We start from the raw sequence: 23813 nt of genomic DNA on the forward strand, positions 1-23813 counted from the left end.
CGGGTTTCCTACAGTCTTTCACTTCTCTCTATTCCTAAAAGGTCAGCTTTTTTTCACCTTTGCATCACTTGTGATGTTTCTGTTGCACATCTTTTCCATATATTGGGGTCCTTCTGCGTTTAATATGCGGATATCTAATGCGAGAAGTAAATAGGAAGAAAGTACATGTTGAGTTCTTTATTTATAATGTGCGAAAGAAAATGGGGAGGGCAAGTACAGAAAATATTTTCACCTATTACTGATTGCTCAATTAAAAAGTCCTCTAACAGTCTTTTAAATCCGAATCAGTTTGAAGCTGAAGTTTGGAGTCAATATGATAGCGAGTTTCCTATTCCAGGCTTGTTAGTGTTTAGAGCTATTGAAATTATTCTAGCTAGCTGGCATCTGCCTTGCTTCCAGAGCCATATTGTTCATTTTATCCAGACTTGGATGTAGAATTTTCTCAACTCTTATAAGTAATAAAGACTACATTGAAAAGTAGTGTTCAGAGAGGGGGAAAAAAAAACCCTTTCCTTGTAGATGTTTCTGTGAATTGATTCTTACTTGCATGCCGTGGTTCCCTTCGCAGGGGGCTACTAACTGAACCTTAGGTACGCTAGCTTATACTTAAGCACAGTCAAACTTTTACAGCTGTACTTATGACTTACGGTTCAGAAATAGCGGGAGCATGTGCTTTTGCACACCTGTTAAAAAGATTCTTGAAAAGACTGTAACAGCTTTCACTTGTGAAACTGTTGTGTGAACATTAATTCGTTACTCGCCGTGCTGATGGCAGCACTAATTGAACCTTTTTATAAATCATTCCAGTACCATCTTCCAGGGTAAGGCTGTGGACAGATGTTCATTTAACAAGACATCTGTGCTGGTTTAGGATGTTACTGTATCCCAGATGTTATACTGCTTTTTAAGGTTATTGGCCCTGTTTTATATATTTAGTACCATCATTGTGCTCAGTTGTTTGCGAAGCATAGGAAGGAAGGTAGGTTCTCCCCTGAACAGTCTAGAGGTTTTGGCATTTGAGAAAGAGAGGGGAAGCTCTCGAGTGGTTCATATGTACACATTCTTATAAGCCTGCGACAGAATGCACTGGATTAGTAAGGTCGTTTCCCTGGATGGTCTGAACAAATCGTCACCTGGTTTTGTCAGTAGCGACTTACGGACAACTTGCAGAAACTGGTGTCTGGCAATAACTTCTGGGTAATCATAAACTAGCAGCCTGGCAGTGACAGGCATCTGAGGATAGTAGCTTTGTCAGTTATTTCACGTGGTTCCAGGAGATATTGCCCCATGGCGTCATTACTGATCGCCTCGTGGAAAGAATGAGTAAGATCCAAGATGTACTTTTGACCTACATCGTACTCATCAGGTTACCGTGCTATTGCTGTAACCTTTAAAAAAAAAAAAAACGACTAAAAAACCCAAAAAAACCCACCCCAAACATGCAAAAAATATCATGCATTTAAAAAAAAAAAAGAAAGAAAAAAAAAGACTAAAGGAAGCAGTATCTGATTACTGGCAGGTGAATAAGACACTTTTCCATTTTCTCCCAGCATTGTGGATCCGTGCTGCTCTCCATGCAGTTCAGCAGAAGCCACTCGGGTGCCTGGTGATCCTCCTGTCTTAGCGAAGTCGGCAAGGCTTTGAGACAGCCTCGGCGAGGCTTTCCCCCAGTGCAGAGGGGGTACCTAATGCTCTGCTGAGCCCCGCAAAAGGTTTTTCTGGGCTCTTTTTCTTGTGGGTTAAATTTAATTAGTTGTTTACCCAGAGAAGAATTAAGAGATTTTTGTTTACTATGGTGTATTTAAAGATGGAGATTAATGAAAGGCATTAGCTAAGAAAGCTAATTGATAACAAATTTAGGAGTGGGTCACAAAGGATTTTGATAAATTACTCCATTTCATGCAAATATGAGTCAAATTACTGTAGACAGTAATTATATTCAACTGGAGTCCTATACACATACAAAGTGTAGTTTTGTCTTTTGTTGACTTTGTTTCACGAAATGCTGAATGTGCTTTAAACACTTAAAGAAGTTATATTTCTCTTGGTGGATCTGTTCTTTTAAACATAGATAGATGTGGTTTTGTTTTTTTCCTTCTAAATTGAACTCCGTTGTAGGAAAAAGGCAAGCGAGAACGCCAGTTGCGGAAGCCTTGGCAGCAGTTCAGCCTGCGTGCCAGCCCACTGCCTGTTGTACTGACTAATATTTATTGTTGTTTTCTTGTAGAGTCCGTATCGGTCAGGCTCTGCCTGTACATTTTGTTCTTGGTTTGTAAGCTGTAGGAGACGTGGCTCATCTGTATTTGGTACTTCTGCTGTTGCGAGCTGGTGGGGTTTCTGCAATGATATGTAAAGGCGTGATGTAGTTACTCCTCCTAGTAAGAAGGTTTGGGATTGAGCTTCGAGATCTAGAGCAGAACTGAGGTTATAATGTTCAATATAGCAATTACTGGCTTTGTGTGAGTGAAACGGGCTGTTGTTCCGTGATTGTTCTAAGGCAGCAAAAGCTGGCCCTGCCGCTGTCTTGCCCCAGCAGCCTTTTCGCATCCTCCTTCAGAAGGATGAACTTCGGAAGAAAAAGTCAAATCTCGGGAGGAGAACAGAGCACAGGTTGCTCTTCCCACTTTATTTAAGGGGGAGTGGGATAAGTAAATAGAAAAATAAAAACTTTACAGGGGTTGTCAGTGGAAAAATCTAGTGTTATGCAAGCCAGCTAAAAGCTTTATGTATAAAACTATTAAATAAAATGTATAACTTAATGCAAATAACATTAAACAATCCATTCTTATTACAAATGTTGATTGCAACAATTAGGTGTGCTATATGGCCTTCTCAAATGGCATTTTCTGTAGAAACATTAAATAATAGTTGTCAGTACAGTGTATATTTTACTGTTTTGTGACTTGAATTATTTTTTTCTCTAAGTCAAATATAAATTTGTAGGCTGTAAAATCTCTTCTGATGATTGTGAAATGAATGTAGCTAGCAAAAGTAAGTTAATGATATAATACAGTATTTTTTCCACCACTTCTTCAGTTTTATTTCAAACTTGCATGGCATTATGAAGGCTTTTTGTAGAATATTTGGGGGAGGGGAATGGCAAGAAAACACCAGACATGGTTATATCTTTTGCTGAAAGAAGCAATTATGTTTAATTAATTGAAACCTCTGATTTTCCTTAGTGTTAAATGGGTTGCTAAAATACGGTAGGGAGTTCAAGGAGTGAATACTGCTCTTGTTTAAACAAAGTGTTTAAAAAGGCTTTGTGAGGTACTTTGGTGTTTAATACATGAAATGTAGTTTTAATAGAAAATCTAAAACCGTATGTAAATTATTAAATAAATATAAACAATCGTCATCATTTACTGTCTGGTGACCTTCACCTGCAGGGTTGTGTTGGAGAATACTGAAATGGGGTACTTGTGAAGAAAGCAGAATTATCATTTATGTTTGTGGTGATTTCCAAGTAATCCTGGTTTAGTACAAACTTCTAACTTTGCATTGCAGACGGATAGCTGGTAGAAGAATAATTGGGGTAGGATTTGGAAATAATCCCCGTTCTTAGCTGGTTGTGCTCTGTAAAGCTTTTGAGCATTGAGCGCTGCACCAAGGGAAGTGATTTCACTTACCTGCATTCCCATCCGTTCATTTGGTGCTGGCTGATGTCCTGGGATGTTATGAAGAACTGCAAGAAATGTACTACTTAAATGCTTTTGTTTTCTTACCAAATGCATTGTTTTTCTAAGTGTTAGAAGAGTGTTACCTTTTTCTTGCTGTATCTCAATCTTGCTGGAAGAGCCTATTCTGTCCAATGAGTATGATGTTCCATTGGCTCTACTCCCTACTCTTCTTTATGGATGGGAATAAATCCGTGTGACGATCTCAGATGCTACTGAGAGAAACATTCGTGTCCTTTCCACTTCCAAAACACGTGTCCACCTTCCGGCCAGCTCACCGATCGCTGTACGCGTGGATGGGCTGACACGGTGGCTGAAGGGAGGAATGTAAGGCAGTTTTTTCTGGTTGCTGTGCAGTTTATTCTGGTTTAAATATATGTGAAACGTGGGTTTTAAGAAACTACACTGGAAGCTTACGGCGTGGCAAATAACTGCAGGGGCTGCTGGCTTCTGTCTTGTCTAAGAAGGCTATTACTTATTTTGAGTGTTATATGTATGCTGTCACTGCTTATGGATAAGCAGGCAAGGGGAAAGATAACCTTGTATCCCTAGGGTTGCCACTGTGCCCATGTTTTTCAGCATTGTCCTGAACAAATTTCATAGGGATGCCCAGAAAAGTCCTCTGTCTTTCATCTCTTCTCGCTTTCCTCTCCCCTGCCGACTCCTTTGTAAATTGAGTGGTTTGTTTCAGGCTTTGGTTTGAGCCTCATTTTAATTCTTGAGCTGTTCTCAACACAATTTGAAGGGATCTTCTTGTTAGGTAGTCCAAGACGGTCACTCCTCTTCTAGCAGGAGAGCAACACAGGTAGACTCAAAAGATGGTTGCAGTTCTGTGCCCATTATCCTCTTTGATGCATGAGAGCCAAAGGCATTGCACCACAGTTTATTTCCGAGACAATTTAGTGGATCTAGTTCTGCAGAAATAGTTTGGATAGATTTAAGTATTGTAAGACACTGTACAAAAAAGGGAAATGCTGGTTTGGGATGATTTAATCACTTCAAAAAAACCCAACCTTTTCCCCCCATCACAGAACTAAACCTAAACCTTTCAGAGTCCTCTGTGAAAGAGGAACCAGAGTGGTTTTCTGTTCAGGGGGGCAAGCGGGGTGCCCGTGTGCTGGCCTGTGTGGCATCCCGATTCAAGGCATGTTGGTTGGGTGAATGGTTGCCTGGGATCTCTGGGATGTTGGAACTGCCGAGATGCCCCAAACCGCTCAGAATTTGTGTACTTGGATTCAGAAGCTCCCAGGGTCTCCCAGGCTTTCCGTCAGCACGCCAGGCAGGTTGCCAAGTAGCCTGAAAATTTGGGAGGCAAGGTGCCAAGCTCTTGGCTCCCTTTCAAATGGGCTGCTGAACAGCTGGGAATCTGGATGCTTGGGCTTCTCAACAGCCCACCACGTTAGTTGCTGAAGAGCCAGGCAGGGAAAAAAGGTTGGAATTTGTGACTGCTTTCCATCAGACCTGCTGGGTATTTTAGTTTTGATGTGCCGTCCTCATGTGATTACTTTTTTAATGTGATGACATCTAGTCAGCTCTCATAACATTTTATTTTCTGTGTCAAAATGTTTGTTTCACTGAAAATAATACGTGTTTCCATTTAATTGCTTTAGTGTCATTATTATTCTATAGAAACTTCTCCCAAGGATGCTCTGGATGGATCGGTATCTGGTTTATAGTGTATATAACTACTGGCCAGATTTTTGATTGTGTTCTCTTATATCTGTCTATAGTTACCTCCTATGTGGAGCAAACAGGATGCTCGTATCTTAAAATCTTGCTGATTTAATGTATCTTCTGATCAGTAAAAGTTTGTTGTAGTATTTTTCTTGTAAGAATAATCAGGAAAATGTAAGGGGCCAACTGCTGATTCAAGTGTATGTTGTTGAGGACAGGAAAAAAGGGGAGGAAGCTTCTGATTTGTACAAGACTCAAATCACAGGTTAGCTTAGATGTTACATAATTTAATGCTGACATTTATCCCTCAAAATGAAATTATTTAAATCCTGGATATATTTAAAACTTAAAAATTTTAAAAGTGCTTTCAGTTTTAAAGGAGTTTTACCTTCTTATGTTTGCAGGCCTCGGAGTAGAGGAAAAACTGCAGTGGAGGATGAAGACAGTATGGATGGTTTGGAGGCAGCAGAAACAGAAAACACTGTGGAAACAGGTAATGAGAGTATAGCGTTGATGCTGTCTGGTTATTGCTTCTCTCTCGGAAATGCATTTAATTATGGAGGACTTTGGTAGACGAGAAATATTTCTTTAATTTTGTAGTACGAGATGTGCATTTGGGCAGATATAAAAGAAAAAAATACTAATTAAACCTATATTAATTAAAGCTATTTTAACCTATTGCTTTTAAATAGTCTAATGGGAATGCCTTCGTAGTGTAGTTTTCTGATTTTGCAAGTCTGTATCTAACAAAAATAAAAGCTCTGAAGCAGTAGCTGCGATTTTTAGAATACCTGCCAAAATACAGTATTACTTATGGACCTGTATCTTCAGCTAACTACAGCAGATTATATACCAAAGGGGTGACTGGGATAACCAAGTGTTAATGCTTCCTACTGCTGCTTAGGAAAAAAGATAAATCTCCGTTCTTGCTTTTGTAAATATTTGTTATGATAGTACCCAAATGCTTCCGTTACCAGAGGGATCTCATTGTACTGGATGGAGTACTGTTGTAACAGTTTGTGATTTCTGTTCTGGCAGGTTAAGAGTCTAAAGAGACAAGCAGATGAGCTAACACACAAGATAAAGGCCATGGTGAAAAACTGTCATCTCTTTGCCAGGCGCATGTCTGTAGCCATTTGCCTGTTTTTAACCAGGGACTGAATATGTGTAGAAGGATGAAATCTGCCAGGAAGGATGAAGCTATGGCCAATTGGCCAAAGTTTGTCGGTTCGACAGAAATAAGCCTTAAAAATGCATTGAGACATAAGGGTTTATAAATTTAATTAGGTGGCTCTATATGTGTAATGGGCAAAGTGGAAGGAAATGCAGAGATGATAACAGCAGAAGCTACCGGTCAGAGTGGCAATGGCATGGAAATGCCAGCTGAGTTAAGGGAGTTTTTGAATTACCCTCATAGTTGCTAAGTAAAGAGGTAGAGTTGTGAAGTCCTTGAAAATGAAGACAAGAATCTGTGCTTAGTGTAGATTCAGATGGAGAACAAGTAGAGGACCTCAAAAAAGCCATTTTGCAGCAACATCTGATATAGACCATACAGGAGCATGTTTGCAATGGTGAAAGCTCTAAAGGATGAGGCTGAAATTCTCAAGTGGATAGAGCTTTGTCTGGTCTCTTGGTTCTTACTTGCTAGCTGGTGAGTGGTGGCGAAGCTTTGTACTCAAGGCTCTAGGCTTTGGGGAGTGTCATGAGTGTTTAGTCACAACTTGTGTTGAATTTAAGTGTTGTTAATGGTTTATGGAGGGAGTCTAGATTAAAGCTTAATACCAGGATGTTTCATCGTTTTATTCTGTCCGTTGTTTTTCTGCCCCTGGTAATAAGCTACTGGTAGTAGTGAACTTGGATCGTCTTTTCCAGCTTCTACAAGTAGGTAATTAGCAGTTATTAAAGTTGAAAGTGAAAAAGTTGTAGCAGTTGTCTGCTGAGTTGTCTGTAGAAGAACAGAGTAGGGGAAAGGAAGGCTAGTTCTCATCGTGTCCTATATTCCATTTATTACTCTTCCTATCCCACGTGCTAGAAGCAGTCTTATGAAAATCAGCAAAGGGGACAGAAAGTGTGATGGTAAGTGGTAAGTTTTGTAAATTTTAAATATGTTTTAAAAAAAAACCCAAACCAAAAAGAAATTCAAGCTTACCTGCTGGTACACTACTGTGTAGGGAATTCAGTGATAGCTGTATTTTTTTGGCTTTACATGTCGTTAGTAACAAAGTTCCTCAATAGAGATCTGAGAGCAGTTTTTGCTTCGGAGGAGAGAGGGACACAGATAATTATTTTTAAGGCTCCAAGAGTGCATATAGATAAGTCTCTCCATTATCCTTCATCAGAATCATCCTGGCTGTCACAGAGGGCTGATGCTCATTTCTAAAGGTGCAGGCAGCAGTGAAATGCTGTGCTAGAAATCCTGATAGACAAAGACTCCACTGGGGCTGCTGCTGGGAGTGAGGCACCATCACTTCAGTGCTGAGCCCAAGACGGTTTTGCAAACTGTACTCTTAAGTGAAAAGAAACCTAGTAAAAATACATGGATCTGAAATCCCATTTTGACGGGGAACCAGAATAGACCTGAAAGAGCATTATCGTCTTGAGCAGTTTGGTACAGACAGAATTGCAATTAAGTTATTTTAGAAGTTGAACACCATGTGACTTGATAGAGGTTTAATCATATTAATTGAAAAGGCTGCTGCCTCTAAAACTTCTTCTAAGCACTTATCTGTGTTGACAATAAAGTGTGGGAGAAGGAGTAATCCCAGTAATCCATGTAAAACTGTTAATCAAATTGAAGTATATTTGTATTCCAGTTTATGAATTTTTACTTCCACTAAAAAGGCTTATTTTGTTTTCTTGCAAATAGTGGACTTGCCAACAATTTGCTGTAGTAGTTGGAAAACCAAAACACCATATAGTAATACTACAAAACTCGAAATGAGATCATCTGAACATCTTGACATGTGACTTCCGACGTATTTTGAGTTTCCATATTTCTAGCTTCTTTTCCATTATTTGGTTCATGTGTTGAGAATAATCAGGAATTCTTTTACTGTGTGAGGTTTTTATTTCTTGTTTGTTTGCGTTTGGGAGGTTGTTTCTATTTTGTTTTATTTATGGAGTCTAGCATTACTGGTGCCCTTTTGCAAATTAATTAATTTTTATAAAATTAGAGAGGTCCATGTAATTAGTGTTGTATTTAGTATGACGAGCTCTACTTTTAGGGAAGGGAGCAATGCAGGAAGAATGAGAACTTTCCTCACAGGGAGGGGAAAAAGGAGATGCTCCATATAATCCCACCTAGAATAAAGAGGTGTGTTCTAGCTGTCAAATCTTTTATGGGGAAAAAAGCAAGGGGGGTGTGTGTGTAAGTACTAAACATTGTACATTATTTCCACAAATGTTGTCCAAAAAAACCCCAAAATTCTTCTGAAGTGGCTCTTTTGTAATGCTAAGGTACAGCCATTTTAATTGCAGTTCGGGAAACAAGTTACTACTCCTAACAAAATTCTGTAATCTCATACGTAAAAAGAGGCGGAATTGGAAGCAAAGCAGGGTAAGCTGCGTGCTGCTCTGATCATTTCAGTATGGGTTATTAACCCCAGCAACTACAGTGATTTCTGAGCTCTGCCCGTTTTCTGCCAAGTGCTATGTTCACTTTGGTATAAATGAATGTAGAATTCTTAAGGACGGAAAGAGAGGAGGATTTGGAATTGGAGGAAGGAAATTTTGGAATTTAGAAAAAAGATCTGTTTGGAGCTAAGTCAACTTTTTCCTAAAAAATGGTGCTGGCAACTGCTTCTACTGAAGACTTTCAGCTTCTTTTTAATCTCAGGATAGACTCCTTTCCTTCACCCACCAGTCTCTCTTGCTGATTTCTTGGTTTCTCCCTTACTGACTACTTTGCTTCTCAGCTTCATATTAGTCTTTCCAGTTATCTGTTACTCAATTTTTCTTCACTGTGGTTCCCACCAGTGACTTTACACTGGTATTTTTCTATCCAACCAATGTCGAGGTTACCCATCCCTCCTGTCGTTTTAGCACCCACGGCATCACAGAATGGTTCAGGTTGGCAGGGACCTTTGAAGGCCATCTGGTCCAGCCCACCTGCTCAAGCAGGGCCACCTAGAGCTGGTTGCCCGGGACCATGTCCAGACAGCTTTTGAACATCTCCACGGATGGAGACTCCACAACCTCTTTAGGCAACCTGTGCTTAGGCACCCTCACAGTAAAAAAGTGTTCTCTGATGTTCAGAGGGAACCTCCTGTGTTTCAGTTTGTGCCCATGGCCTCTGGTCCTGTCAAGACTGTCCAGCCATCAACACCTTCCACCTTTCTAGCTATCAGTAAAATACAGTTTGTTGTAGAATACTGTGTTTTCCTGTAGGTCCCCTTGTGTTGCTCCTCTCCATAAGAGGAATTTTCTTCTGATGAGTGAATCTCTGTAACCAAAAAAACCCCAAACCAAAACACAAAAGTCTGGAAAGCATGTGCTGGTGTGCGCACGCATATATGCAAATATAATGCTGCTAATCTAAAGAAAAAAAAAACACAACAAATACCTCCTGGTAAGCTTTCTGTCGGTTTGGTGGCCCTTTGCTATTAATGAAGACTTGGCTTCTGTTTCTTTTCCCTGTCTTCTATTAGTTTCAGCAAGTTTCTGTACTTGATATTTTCCTGGTTCTGCATTTAAGTTGACTGAAACTGAATTCTGTGTGTTAATTCTTTGATTATTCCCTCTTTTTTTTTTGAGAACACTTACAAAATACCCAACTCATCCTAGAGTCTGTAATTCTTCCTGTCTTTGTGTCACATAAAAACGTTGCGTTTCAGACTCTGATCTGGGAGAAGTGCAATGAAAAAAGTTTATTTTGACTGCTGAGTCTCTGGGAAACTCATAGTAAATCCATCAGGTATTCTGTTTACTATCTGTACCATGTCAACCAATTCTTAAAATAAATTAGTACTTAATAGCATACCCTTACCTCCCCATGGTGTCTAGAGATTTCAGAATTGATAACACATAAAAGAATCGGGATGATTTTATTAACTGATAGCTTCTTGCCTGCGTTATCGTTAGTAACGTTATTATCACACCCAGTGACATTGCGTGGCCAGTTGATTTCTTGTTGGAGTTCACCTTAACTCCCTGAAGATAAGTGTTCCTCAGCCTCTTTTGTCTCTGGGCAAAGCACTGAAGGATTGGAAACAAACACTTCTCAGTGGAGGAAAGTTATCCGTGTAAAAGCTGCCAGAGAATTTTGGACTAATTCAGAATCTCATCAGCTTTGAAGCAGCCTGAAAAGCACTTTTCTAGAGAAAAAAATTCTTGCAATATCCTACTTATTAGAGGAAATACAGTCACCCTTGCAGCGGTATGAACCATGCTGAGCAGAGCCTCTCACTAAGACAAAGTAAAACACACCTGAGAGCAAGTCCTGGTTTGGGTGAATCAATGGCAAAAGCTTTTGTCAACTTGTTAACACCAAAGACCTTTTAAAATCCACTTTGTGCTTTTCAGACAGATACTTTGACCTCATCACTGTGTCGCTTATCACTTCTAAAATTAATGAAAGGAAGAATTGACACCACTGAGGACGTTGCCTGTAGATTAAATTTGTCCATAAATATTTGGGGCAAATATGTGCTTAAAAATATGCTTAAATATGTTTTAAGGCAGTTAATATTCCCTGTACTCATTATAAAAGGAGTAGTTCCTTCTTTCTTACCCAGCTGACTCCTACCTATCCGGCCACTGGAAATGGACAATTTCCAAATTCTTCTGCTAACTGAAGCATCTTGTTACTATTACAAGCATCTTACTGTTTTTCTTTGTATCCTGGTAATTTGTTTGTAATAAGGAAACCAGACACAACAAGATGTTATTTGATATTTGCTTTTAAATCATTACAGGCTTTCTTGATAATAATATTTATCATCATGCACGCTTAAAATGGGCCATTTAGAGAAATCTGATTTTTTTTCCTTCTGACTGATATCTCTGTCTCAGGTGTTTTGAGAGTAGGTGGAATATTTTGTAGTAGGTGGAATCTGTTATTTCCAAATAAACTCTAACCTTACTGAGTTTTTCATTGTGGAGGTTATTTGTGAAATGCAGCATCTTTTTTTGCTTATTTATTCAGTACTACTTTTGCAGTCTTGGTATCAAAGTATGCTTTGTTAAACATAACCAACAGGTTTTGGAAGAAGTTTTCAAGGACCCAGAATATTCTGCCTTCCCATTGCCCTGAAGCTTAACACAGCTGCTGCTGCTGCTGCGTCGATAGCGACACGATGAGGGAATTTGTGTTGACGTTACCAGTCAAGTATATTGAAATAGTAGCATGTATCTTGTGTGCTGTACACTCGCTTCCTCACTGGAAACAGTGCTGTTTTGTGTACGTTTTAGTTCTATGGATCTCTCTCATTTTTTGGTAATGCTGTGTTCAGGCCAACTCTCCAGTTTGGTAGAAGAAATATTAGAGAAGTTGAGACCCCAGTCCCACCTAATTAAAATCACACTATAAACCAGGTTGGCTTTGGAGTCCCATAAGCATCTGCCCTGGTAACCCTTTTCTAGGTCAGGTACAAAAGGGAAGAAAGTAGCGGGTCAAATAAACTTATTTAGGGTAGTGAAAGAGGTACCCGTCTGCAAGGCACTGACCACGGAAAACTGAATGACTCTTAAATTCAGTAGTAGTGCATGTTAAAAGAACATGCAGGGGAAGATCACCATCATAATTTTGTATAAACAAAAATCGCTCTCAAAAAGCTGTTGCTACCTGAGCAAGTGGTATTGTAGTTCTTCTGAGAATTGCAGTAGCTTTTGTAAGTCAAAGAAGGAAATCAATTTCTAAGAATTACTGGCAAAGGGATAAGGGGAAAAAAGCATCAATGTGGTTTTTTTTTTTTACTGTTGCTTTATAAACCCGTGGCATGACTGCATGTTAAATGCCATGTGCAGTTCTGCTTCCCCTTCTCCAAAAGCACAAACAGTAATTGGGAAAGTACAGGAAAGGCCAACAAGTATGGCAAGAAGTAAATGATAGCTTCTGTGCAAGGGATCAGTTAAGGTAAAAGACTTCAGCCTGAAATGATATGACTGAGGAGGAATTTAATAGGGTCCCACAAAATGATGAGTGGTATGGAGAGAATGAACAGGGAATGATGATTCATTTTGTTTTGCAACACAAAAATTAGGGGACATCAGGTCATGGTTAGAGCACAAAGGTAGGTGCATTTGCACTCAGCATCTACTTAAATTATAGAATTCATTGCTACCAGACGCTTTGGGCATGAAAAATTTTATATGAGTTTCAAAAAGACCTGAACAAATTCAAGGAAAAATAATCAGATGAGTGCTGTTGAGTACCACTCCTAGCTTAGGAAGTTCCTCGGTCGCGGATCACTGGGAGCTGGTTTTCCATAATACGGTGTCTTGTGCTTAGAATAACTGAAATTATAGCTTAAATGGGCCTACATTGAAAACCTTACTTTTATTTTATAACCGGTACAAAATTTGCACAAAGTTATTTTCTGTATAAAATGTATTTAACAAATGGGAGCTCTATTTAAATGAAAAGTATCAAAATACTCACTGAAATGTATAAAAAAGAATAACTGCAAGCTTTCTTCTCATCTCCATGTAACAACTGTCGCAGTAAGTAAATCACTGCGATGTCCTTCAGATAGGAAAAAATAGATAAGTGGTGGTTTTAAAAGAAAATAAAACATGTGCAGCACTTGCAAAAAAAAACCCAACAAAACACTTCTGGTGCGGTTGTACGTTTTGTTGTTTATTGTTGTGAATAAAATTTTACAATGTTGACTTAAAATGAAGAAGGTATGCCTCTGTCCGTGGAGAAATGGTTCTTGCGTGTGGTTATTACTGTCACACTCAAACTTCAGTATGTTTTTTTCCCTTTTCTCTGCCATGGTTGTGTTTTTAACAGGCAGAATAGATGGCTACAAACTCAGTGCAGCCCAAGTAATGGCCATAGCTGTTAGCAACCACCACCCTTTGTGTGTCTTTCGATATACCTTGGGTTGTCTTGGTGCTCTCCGGAAGGGTTGCAGGTGATCTCGCGACCGGTTAGCCGCAGCGTGTCCGCTTGTACCCCCCTGTTCAGCTACTAAAACGTATACGTACGAAGTTATTGTATGTGAAAGATTTCTGCACATAAATGATCGCTGTGCGTGCCAGTCTGAATTCCTCAGACACTAGCAGGAGCGGTGATGTTTCTTTGAAATTGTGTCTGGAACAGTAACAGAATTATGAACTCTGACTAGTGGAAACTTGTTTTGTTCCTAAATTAGGACAGTGAGTGAAACTTGATAATTACAGTACTAGATAGGCATTTTCAATTCATAATTTACATTCCCTTGTTAAGATTTCTTTTCATATTGTTGCTACACTGACCTGGTTTCTTTATCTGTCTAAACTACTAGAACTAGAGCATTTTGGTGTTACTTGTACTTCTGTAGGCCCCTACGAGGCTGTGTGAAACACCTTGTCCCATTAGCCATTTTCTGATGCAGCACTACCCCATCCTTGTGCAAAAATAACAATTGCATCTGCTAGTTAAAAGCTTGTTACTCCCTCCTGCTGAACATCACAGTAAGCAACAGTTGAGGCCCCTGGAATGTCCCTGCAGTGTTTGGTATTGTTTGGTATTATTGGACCCCAGGTATGTCCCTGCAGGTATTTTCCAGCCTGCAATATTTTCTGTTCTTACTGAAAGTTTTGGAAGCTCATGACATTTGCTTCATTGTCTGCCAAATTAGCAGTAGGTCTGACAGTGGAGTCCCAACCAGCAAACTGGTTAAACAGTCAACTTGTTGCATCTAAACAGCAGTGGGATATTTATTTTATGTTTATGACAGCTGCTTTGACTTTTTTTCCCAACGTCACTATATACTGAATATTATAAAATTTTAAAGGAGATTTTTTTTGTGGCAGGACTCTTACAGTATTTTCAGGTTTTGACTTGGAAAGTAGTTTCTAACTTTAAAAAAAAAAAAACAACTTTTGAATATGCTGGTATCTTTTCTTTGCCTGATTGCCATAGCAGAGCCCCACACATCTATCTCCTTATCTTGGTGTAGGTTTACCTAAGTGGCTTGCAGAATAGCGTTTTGTGATTACTAGAAAACATAAAAGGATTGTTTGTAACAAAAGAACATTTTAGATCTTTAGTCGGTGTTGCTTCATCACTCTCGCTTCATCACATCCCCAAAGAAATCTGTGATCATGTAATAAAATTCCAGCCATCGCCAGTCTCCTCCTTCCCGCAAGCATGCACGTGGTGGTCTGCAAGGGAACCACTGCCACAGGTGGGCTTACAAAAACCAGGGCTTCCACCTGGGAGGCTACATGTCCCATACATGTCTCTTAGATAGGGAGAGGTTTCTAAGGCATCTGAAAATAGAGCAGGAAAAGAGGAAATTGTCAACACAGTTATTATTCTGAACTTTATGAATCTCTATATAAGAACTTTATATATCTCTATATAAGTAAGGAGGCCAACTACTATTAGGAAGGTGGGTAATCCACGTAATCGACGGAGAATGGTATGTGCTATTTGTTACTATCTTTGAGTATTCACTGCATTCTGCTCTAGAAGGAGGAATAAAAATAATTATTAAGAGAAGAAATTTTTGAAAGCTTAAAATATGGAACTTTTGTAGAGATTTTTTTCCTCATTTGAAAAATTTCAAATTACTTTTTAACTAGTATAAAATCTAAGGATTGCCTTTTCAGCCCAGAGTATACATCTTATTTAGGGAAATGTGATGAAAGTGTAAATTAAAAGAGAAATTTAATACACATGCTGTAAATCTTACCAATCCCAGTGACTTTCCTGCATATCTGTCCCCTATGTTAGGCTTTTTTTGCTACTATTTCATATCTCCATCCTTGGAGATGCTCAAAAGCCGTCTGGGCGTAGTCCCGGCCAACCTGCCCTGGGTGGCCCTGCTTGAGTGGGGGGGTTGGACACGGTGACCTCCGGGGTGCTCTCCAGCCTCAAACATGCTGTGATTCCGTGAATGTTACCCAGGCTGCAAGGCACATGGAAGTCTTGCCCCTTTTGGTGGCTTATGTGGCTAGGAACTTTACTCCTTGTACTTTTGGGGATTTTTTTTAACCTTCATAAGAAAAGAAGGCCTTTCTGTCCTCACTAGTCAGGTGGGGAAGAACTATTGATGTAATTGTCTTAAAGTAATAAAAAAATTTTAAATTCTATGTTTCCTAATATTTTCCTAATGTTTTAGTAAAGGATAGTGACATAAAAAAAGAACTTAGAGACGTTTGAGAATTGTGCAGTTAGTTTTTTTAATTCTCAGTTCCCCCACGAGCTCGTTATACATGGGCAAGACCTTCACTGTGACAGAAACAGTCAGGAAAATAGGATGCAAAATAAAGCCTTATATATGAATCTGCAAATGAGCCTCACATTTATTAGTCATTCATGGTTCCTTCATTCCCAAAAGCTTCAAAGTAGGATGCCATAACCAAGTCTGATGAACATTCATTAAATACAGTCAAAAGCAGTTAATATATGGTGCCAGATGCTTCCAAGAACATCTCTGAGGCAGCGATGAGGGTATCTGCTGTCCCTTTGCCATGCCAGTGCTGGACTCCCATCTCCTAGGAGTTTGACTCAGGAAATGCATTACTTCTGTTCTTCCTTAATCTTCTGTTGGAAAACTTTCACGAAGTTGAAGTATGGCACGCACAACTAACATAAACGCTATTTTCATTCTGTTTGGTGAGCACCGTGTTTTCAGTCTTCCAACGGCATGTTGAGACACAGTTTGGTTTATTGCAGGGACAGCAGTTGAGATGCTGTTTGTCTTGTTTAGTATAATTTGGGTCCCTTCTTTTCTAGAGAAGAAAACAGCAGGGGAAAAAGCACCATAAGGGTGTAAGCTCATATAGTTGTAGTGTGTAGTGAAACAATCTGTGTCTTCTCACGTAGTCCAGAGTTATTGAGAATGAGTTAGTGCCTGTGAACTTTGCCTTTCTAGTGTAATGGGTGCCCATTAATGTATAATGAGATGAAAGCTGGCAAAGAGTAAATGGGTTTTGCTTACTTGAAAGTTTCTGCAGGTACACAATAAAGCAGAGTTCCTTTTGCAAAGTTTAACTGGGTTAAATAAAGTCGCTGAGATGGATGAGAGCAAGGCCACAATCTGTGGTGGTCTTCCTTGAGCCCTTCTCGTGTGGTTGTCCTGGGCTGTGCTGTGGGTTTTGTTTTTAGCAATTTGGCGTCTGCCTATCTTACAGGTGTTTATGTTTTGCGCTCTTCATTGAGGTTGTATTTACAAATTTGGGGGTTACTTGCGCCAAATCATCCTTCAGATCGAACGTAGTTTGGAAACGCACTGCAGACCATTATGAATGGCTCTGCTGGACGCTGCCTGTTTTGGGAATCCTCGTCCAGGAATGATTGCAGGGATTGTTTGTTCAGACATGCCAAAAACTAAGGGTGTGGGGTTTTGCTTTATTTTATTTTGTTTTCTGTACGGAGCCATTTAGTATTACAAGGGATCTATTCCCAAGAGGATATTTATTTAGTGTCAAATGATTGTCCAGCATTTTTTTTTCAGGGTAGGTTGGTGGAATGGGTTTAACAGGAGCCATTTGGCTTTCGGACAGGTAGTCATTTTTGGATGTTTCAGATATCCAAAAACATTTCAGATGTATGTTACTGAGTAGCTTAACTGAAACAGGTGAAGCAATTTCAGTTCACACCAGCTCAAATAAATATCTGGCACAGTCAGTCATGAACAGGAATTTCTTATTCTTTTTTTCTTAATTTTGTGTTTCTCTTCAGTATGTTTTAGATGCCTTCATTGAGGGTTTTAAATGTTACACATTGTCTTCCTAAATGAGTTCACTTTAGGTTAAAGAATAATTTTACTTCAATCTCTGTACATCAAACAAGAAAGATTTCTCCTTCTCCATGTGCTTTAGCGGGCATATAATTTCAATATTATAGACCAAGCTGTGCAGTTTTATGTTCTGAGATTTTTCCTGTCTTTTATTGTTCTTATAAATCAGATTAAAGCTTGTAGCAGGTTTATGTGCATGCCCACGCATGTCGCAGATTCTTCTACTTATCCACTTCTCCACTTGAATCATTTATCCTTGGCAATATTTGATTATATTTTTTCATGTTATGTATTAATTTTTTAAAAAAGTGAATGTATCTTCTACTTGAGTCCTCTAAATGATCTGTTGCTTTACTCTAACTGGACTTCTTTGAAAGAGCGGTATGTATTGGCCTCTCGGCTCAAACCCATCTTCACTGGAAGCTTTGGGTGGCGTGCTGGATGGTGGCGTGCGACCCAGGCGCAGGTCCGTGGCTGGCTCTGCTGTGGGCACAGATGTAGCAGCCGTGGACGCTGACAGGAGGAGGCAGTAGTGCCTTAAGCTGGGTATGCCAAAGAAATCTGCCAGAGTCCTATGATTTTTATGTTATTTAGGTTTCAGAATCGAAGTATGGAGGAGTGCAGAAGTACCAAATTTTATTGCTCTACACCCTTGTTCCTGTGCATTCTGGTGCACTTGGAGAGGTGCGTTGCCATGTTCCCCTGGCAAATCCCTGACATACTCCGTGCGAAAGAGAGAACCAAAAGGGAACAGGATTTAAATTGTACAGGCAGCGGCAACTTGGTGTTTCATGTTTCTGAGCAGAAACAAACTTTGTAGGCAAATAGCAACATTGTCAGCTGTAGATGTATGTATTTCTGTCTAGCAACTAATCTAAATTAAAAGGATGCTGCAAAAATCGCTTATATTCCTACAGTTCGGAATGAAGTTTAAGCTGCCATAAACCGTGCCCTTCCTTCCTTCACCTCTTCAACCCTGTTGCAGTATAGATTTAGTGTAATCAGGAATTAACTAGTGCAGGGAACTGATCAAAATTAAAGCTAATCTGGGAGGAAAAAAGGTTTATTATACCCCAGATTAATGTGCTCACCCTGGTGTTTGTTCAGGGATGAGAGAGCAGGTGCACAAGAGGAGATGCAGGGAGAATGAGATTGTCTAAAACTGCAACCTCGTGTGAAAAGGTTGTCATTGAACAACGCTCCCCCTGCCCCGTTCCTCATTACTTATTGAACATCTTTAGTTCACAGTGGTATGCTGTGTTAGGGAAATAACTTTATAAGCATTCAATTTAATGTTTTAGCTAGATGTGAAGGTTAATATTTTCCTACTCTCTTAATTTTTTTGTGTCTGAGAACAGAGTTATATGGGTTAATCTATTTATAAATAAAATGGATGTTTGCAGCACGAGGGAAAGCTTACAGATGTTTTTATAGTCTAAATAAATAAATATTATTCTTACTTTTCAAACAGAAGTCAAAGAGCAATCTGCAGAAGAGGATGCCCAAACAGAAGTGGACAGCACCAAGCAGCTAACACCAGTCCTTCAGCGCTCAGTATCCGAGGAGTCTGCGAGCTCCACTGCCTCCGTGGGTGTGGAAGCTAAAACCAGGTTAGTGAGCGAGGAGGCCGGTGCTGAGTCAGGGGCAGGGTTGGGGACTGGTAATGGGGTGCAGAGCGCTGGGGGTGCAGGCTTGGGATGTGCTGCTGGTGCTTTGAAGTGCTGGCAAGAGCAGCCTGTGCTTGAGACTGATGGCTTAATTGGCATATAGGGAGATCAAGGTGAAAAGCACGTTCCTTGAGTGTTGTCCTCAGACTACACTGGTAAACCCTTGAATTACAGCATATTAGCTGTCTAAATGAAAACAGATGTAAGTGATATGAGATAAAATGTGATTACTGAAGCTTTCCTATTGAGAAAATGGTGTATTAGCAAATCCATGTGAAGTTATTTCTGAAGTTTCAGCTTGTATGTCTGTATTTTCAGGAACAAATCTCCTGTCATTTCTGCTATATTCTTCCTTATTTCAGAATTTATAATACAGAAAATAATGTTTGGGGGTTTTTTAACTTTTTATCAATATAAATTACCCAAAAAGCAGTGAAAGTATTAATTACATTATTTGAAGGAAATCAAAACACGCTGTCTGATCACTGTTGAAACAGCATCACAGAATTCTAGCAGAGCTTCTCTGTTGAAGTCCTGATAACAGCTTTTAACCCAGTAGCGGGTCTCTTCTGCTGCAGAGATTGTTGTTACCAGTTACCAGACAGTTACAGGTGTAATTATATTTTGCCAGACTTGGAAACAATCGTCATCATCATTTTATTTCCTCCTAATCTGACACAGCGCATACTTTCCGTGCACAAAAAATTACTTCATCTGCTTGCTGCATATGTAATTATCATGTTTTACATGCTCACAAACAACTTAGGTTCCAATAGATACTTCCCTTCTTACAGAGAATTTCTGTTAAATAGATCTTGTGTGTATACCTGAATGAAATACGCAAAAATTTCTGTTCATAATGGAATTTTCCAAAGCTGATATTAAATTGCAGTAAATATGTAGAGCAGCTTGAACTGAACAGCTGTTTTGGTTCTTTATTTGACCCTGTTTTGGATCATTTGCAAAAGTTTTAGTGCTGTTTCATCCGCTCTGTGTTCTTCTCAAGGTTACTTTGTTGCTGTTATCATGAATAGTTGATTACAGCACTTTCCCTAGCCATGAACTTGTTTCTTAAAAGCTGGACAACAGTCTTCTAAAAAAACTTCTGCATGGTTCTGAACCAGACCTTATTTGCCCTCAACTTACTCTTCCTTCCAACTGAAAATGTTGACTTCAATTAGTAAAGATTGAAAGGCTATTATGGGCCCATTGCTTTGGCTGATCAAAGCATTAAAAAGCTAAGTACTATTAATTTTTAATTAAAATAACAACGATCAGACCCTGTCTCTGACATTTTGGAAAGAAATGTATTAAGGAGATGTGAAACACTTAATTGGGAGTCATAGGTTTCTCTGATCCCAGGTAATTTTGTTTGCAGACTTAGATGCGGAGTTGGTGTTAGTTGCAGAAGTCATTGATGTGCCCGTAACAAGGGGGGGGGGGGAAATACATGTCAGGTTTTTTTTGGCACTGTGTCTTGACACCTGGCAGAAGAAAGCCTCTTCTGATCTGTGACTTCTTGATCAATCGTCTGTATCATTGTCTGTGGTGTGCTGACACTGCCACCGAGCCGTGCAGGGGTAGGAGGACTGGATTCTGGGTAGCTTAACTCCGTTCTCTTAGGAGAAAACAGAACATGTGAAGTAATACACAATGATAACGTTTGGTTGTGTAATGGTGGGAGGAAATATATCAAGATTTAGGATAAGGTGTGATTCCGTAGACACTTTAAACCTGTAACTTGGGGAAATAGTTTTGAAGCTGATTTCCAAATTAATCATACTCATCAGCTTCATCTCTTTTTTGGTAAGCTTTTCTGTTTCTATTTTATATTACAAGTAACTTAATCCAGTGGAAATGTTTATATATTTAGAAATAAATTTAGGTATGTGAGACGTAGGAGAATTATGGGAGTATATTATAACAGACAGTGCAGAAATTGCCTAGAGCACAGAAAAGAACCAAAGCCTCCACCAGAAGTAGATGCAGGTGTAGGTGGTGCTACTTTTGCATCACTTTTTTTCAGAGTCAGTATAAGACAATTCTGGGTTTCTGTCTTTGGTAATGAAGATAAAGGAGTTAGAGAAGCACAGGACATGGGGCATAAAATGAAGTCTTTTAAATAAAATAATTAAATAATTTGCTATTGAAAAATGGCAATTTGAACACAGTAGGATATATCAGAACTAGGATAGGGATTTCAGTAACTGAGAGATAAGCCAAAGCTTGGCTTGTGTGGTGTTTTTCTCTGGATCCCTCCTGAGATTGAGGCTAAATGAAGAACATTCAAGAGAGAGGCGAGAGAGAAGATGGTTAATGTCGGAACCTTTCTGAGGTGGAATATGGGAGTCCAAGAGAACTATTAACTTCAAATGGGGTTGGGGTGGGGAATTTAACAACAGATTTAGGATTAGCGCTTAGAAAGCAATGTGCTAAAAACCATTAAAATAAATAGTATCTGAGGCATACTGGGGTAGGGAGGCTGAAAGGGGTGGGGGTGGGGAGGGGTGTATGCTCAGAAGGAATGAGTGAATTATTGACCATGTGTGGGGAGGGGCAATAATGTCAAGCAAAGATAAACTATCAAGCCTGGCAGTGGTACAAGTAATGCTGCCAGCTCTTATATATCATGAGCATCATGGGCTTTGGAGCCTTTTCCTTCGGTTGTTCCCTTTTTCTTTTTATAAGCCTTGTGAGAAGCTTCTGTCAGCCCAGGGCTTATGGCTGAGTAGAATCCAGCTTCTTCGAAAGGAGTCTGCTCCCTTGGTTTGTGCTGCCTGCAGGGAGCAGGGGAAGTGCAGCCCATGAGGCAGGCAAGCAGCCAGAAACCGGCTGCGACTTACAGCAGAGCCCACTTCTACCTTCCTCCTCTGTTTCCCACATTGTCAACTCCAAGCATTAAATGCTAACGAGTACGGCCTAGAAACACAATTTCATACAAGAACAAAACACCTTTTGATTCATTTTACTCTCCATCTACTTTCGGAGACACTAAATTGCATTAATTGCACATGTTCAGTCCTTTTGCCATAATCATGAAGACAGAACATTCTTAAAATAAGTAAGTAGACGCTGAGATTTTCACACAGCTTTTTTGATTTTTGTACTTTGGTCTGCTAAATATCTGCTCTTGTGAGACTGTCGCTAAAACTACAAAAAAAACCCTGGCAACACACCTTTCTGCTTTCCTGCTTCACTTGTAATTGGACAAAGGACGTAATTTTCATTCCAGACCAATTGCGCTATTCCCTCTTATTTTGTTGCTGCTGCTAAAATCGAATTTGGAGTCTGGAGATGGAGGGCTGGGGTACTTTATTCCATCGAAAAGAAGTGGTTTGCGAACATCTGTTGATTGTGTGAACAAAGAAAATGGTGAAAAAGTAGCAGTGAACTTCTTTACCTTTATTCCTTATCTTTTTTTTTTTCAATCTTCAAAGAAAGCACATTACAAGACTTGCAACACTCAGAGCAACAGTCAGTGGAAAAAGAAGTTGGAGTGGCAGAGAGATTAGATAATCTGGGCAGAATAACACTGCAGTGGTGGAAGGAGAAGCTAGATCTTTAGGCAGGAGGGAGTTAGAAAAACATTTAATATTAAAAATATGTTTAAAAAATTGTTAAATTTGCAAAGTCAACCATGTATTTTAGGAGATACCAGTATTAAGATTAATTTTGAAACTGATTATTTCTTTTCATGCGCAGGTATTACAATGCAGTTTGTAGTTTTACATGAACGTTTTTCTACAAGAATTCTTTCTGCAGAGAATGGACCTTATGCACAAAACAGGGCACTTGAAATCATTGAAAAAAAAGTAAAAAGTTTTGCTTTTACACTTTCAGATCTAGATCCATGTAAGCGTTCACGATATCTTCCTCTGAAGTCAGTGATTGACTTCTAAATCTGCAAAGTGGAGATAGCATTCCTTCGTGTTACAAAAATAAATTATTTAATAATAGTGAAGTAATGTTTCATCATTGTATCAATGACCAGTCTAGCCCAGAGTGAAATTACTGATTGGCTTGCGAGGCACAATTTGAATATTGTCAGTAGGTAAAGACTAAGACCACACACTGAAGAATGAGAAAAAAGTTGAATATTTACTGCTTGTCCATCCTGTCTGTTCATGCATTGACTAGGGAAATGGTCTCAAGAAGAATTTTATGGTGTTGTTAAAGGAGCTCTACATCAGGTTCATAGGGCAGGAAGGGACCTTTGGAAGTCATCTAGTTCACCTCCTTTTCCAGGGCAGGTATCTACAGCTGTCGTTCCTGACAGAACTTTACATAAACTGCTCTTAAGTCTTCCAGTAATAAAAACTCCAGATCTTCCCTAAACAGTCCTTTCCAGTCTCTTCTTTGTTTTTACTGTTGGAAACACTTTCCTCACATCTAACCCACACTCTCCTCATTCTGGGTTTATCCTATTACTACTTGTACCATCTGCCGAGGATAATGAAGAATAGATTTGTGCAAAAGGCTCTCCGTTTATTTCCCCAGCATGCTTTACTTCATAACAAAAATCCTGAATTTGTTCATACCTTCTTTGTAGATGATGTTTTCTTGAGCTCTGATTCTTATCGCTGTTTTGACTTCTCTCCAGATGGTCCGCATCTTTCTTCAAGTACAGAAGGCGTATTGCACAAATGGGGCCAAAGAAAGGTTTCACAAGCAGCCTTAATTCTGCCTTTTTCTTAGGCTGGACAATTGACATTGTGACCGTAATGTGTTTAATGCTCTCATGTAGAACTCGCGCCTTGTGGGATTTGACACCCATGATCAATGACATGCATGACCGCGCCTTTAAGTTGCATGGACCTTTGCTCCTTGAATTAATCTGTTGCGTAAGATGGTCCGACCACAGAAACCATGCTTGGAAATGTCTCCTGCCCTGTGTGAGCAGG

General features: G+C 39.5%; 1 protein-coding gene across 34 annotated transcripts in view; it reads left to right on the plus strand.

Annotated features, from left to right (window-relative positions):
* KMT2C (lysine methyltransferase 2C) overlaps window positions 1-23813 on the plus strand; it is a 203131-nt gene that overhangs the window by 45783 nt on the left and 133535 nt on the right. For 24 of the 34 annotated variants that reach the window (XM_075144194.1, XM_075144189.1, XM_075144216.1 and 21 more), the window contains 3 exons: window positions 5756-5844; window positions 17840-17929; window positions 18717-18855. In XM_075144194.1, the coding sequence (XP_075000295.1) occupies window positions 5756-5844; window positions 17840-17929; window positions 18717-18855 (318 nt within the window). The remainder of the gene's footprint in view (window positions 1-5755; window positions 5845-17839; window positions 17930-18716; window positions 18856-23813) is intronic. The other 10 variants (XM_075144199.1, XM_075144193.1, XM_075144196.1 and 7 more) reach the window with 1 other exon arrangement.

This window comes from Calonectris borealis, chromosome 2 (genome assembly GCF_964195595.1).
Source record: "Calonectris borealis chromosome 2, bCalBor7.hap1.2, whole genome shotgun sequence".
Taxonomy (NCBI): Eukaryota; Metazoa; Chordata; class Aves; order Procellariiformes; family Procellariidae; genus Calonectris; species Calonectris borealis.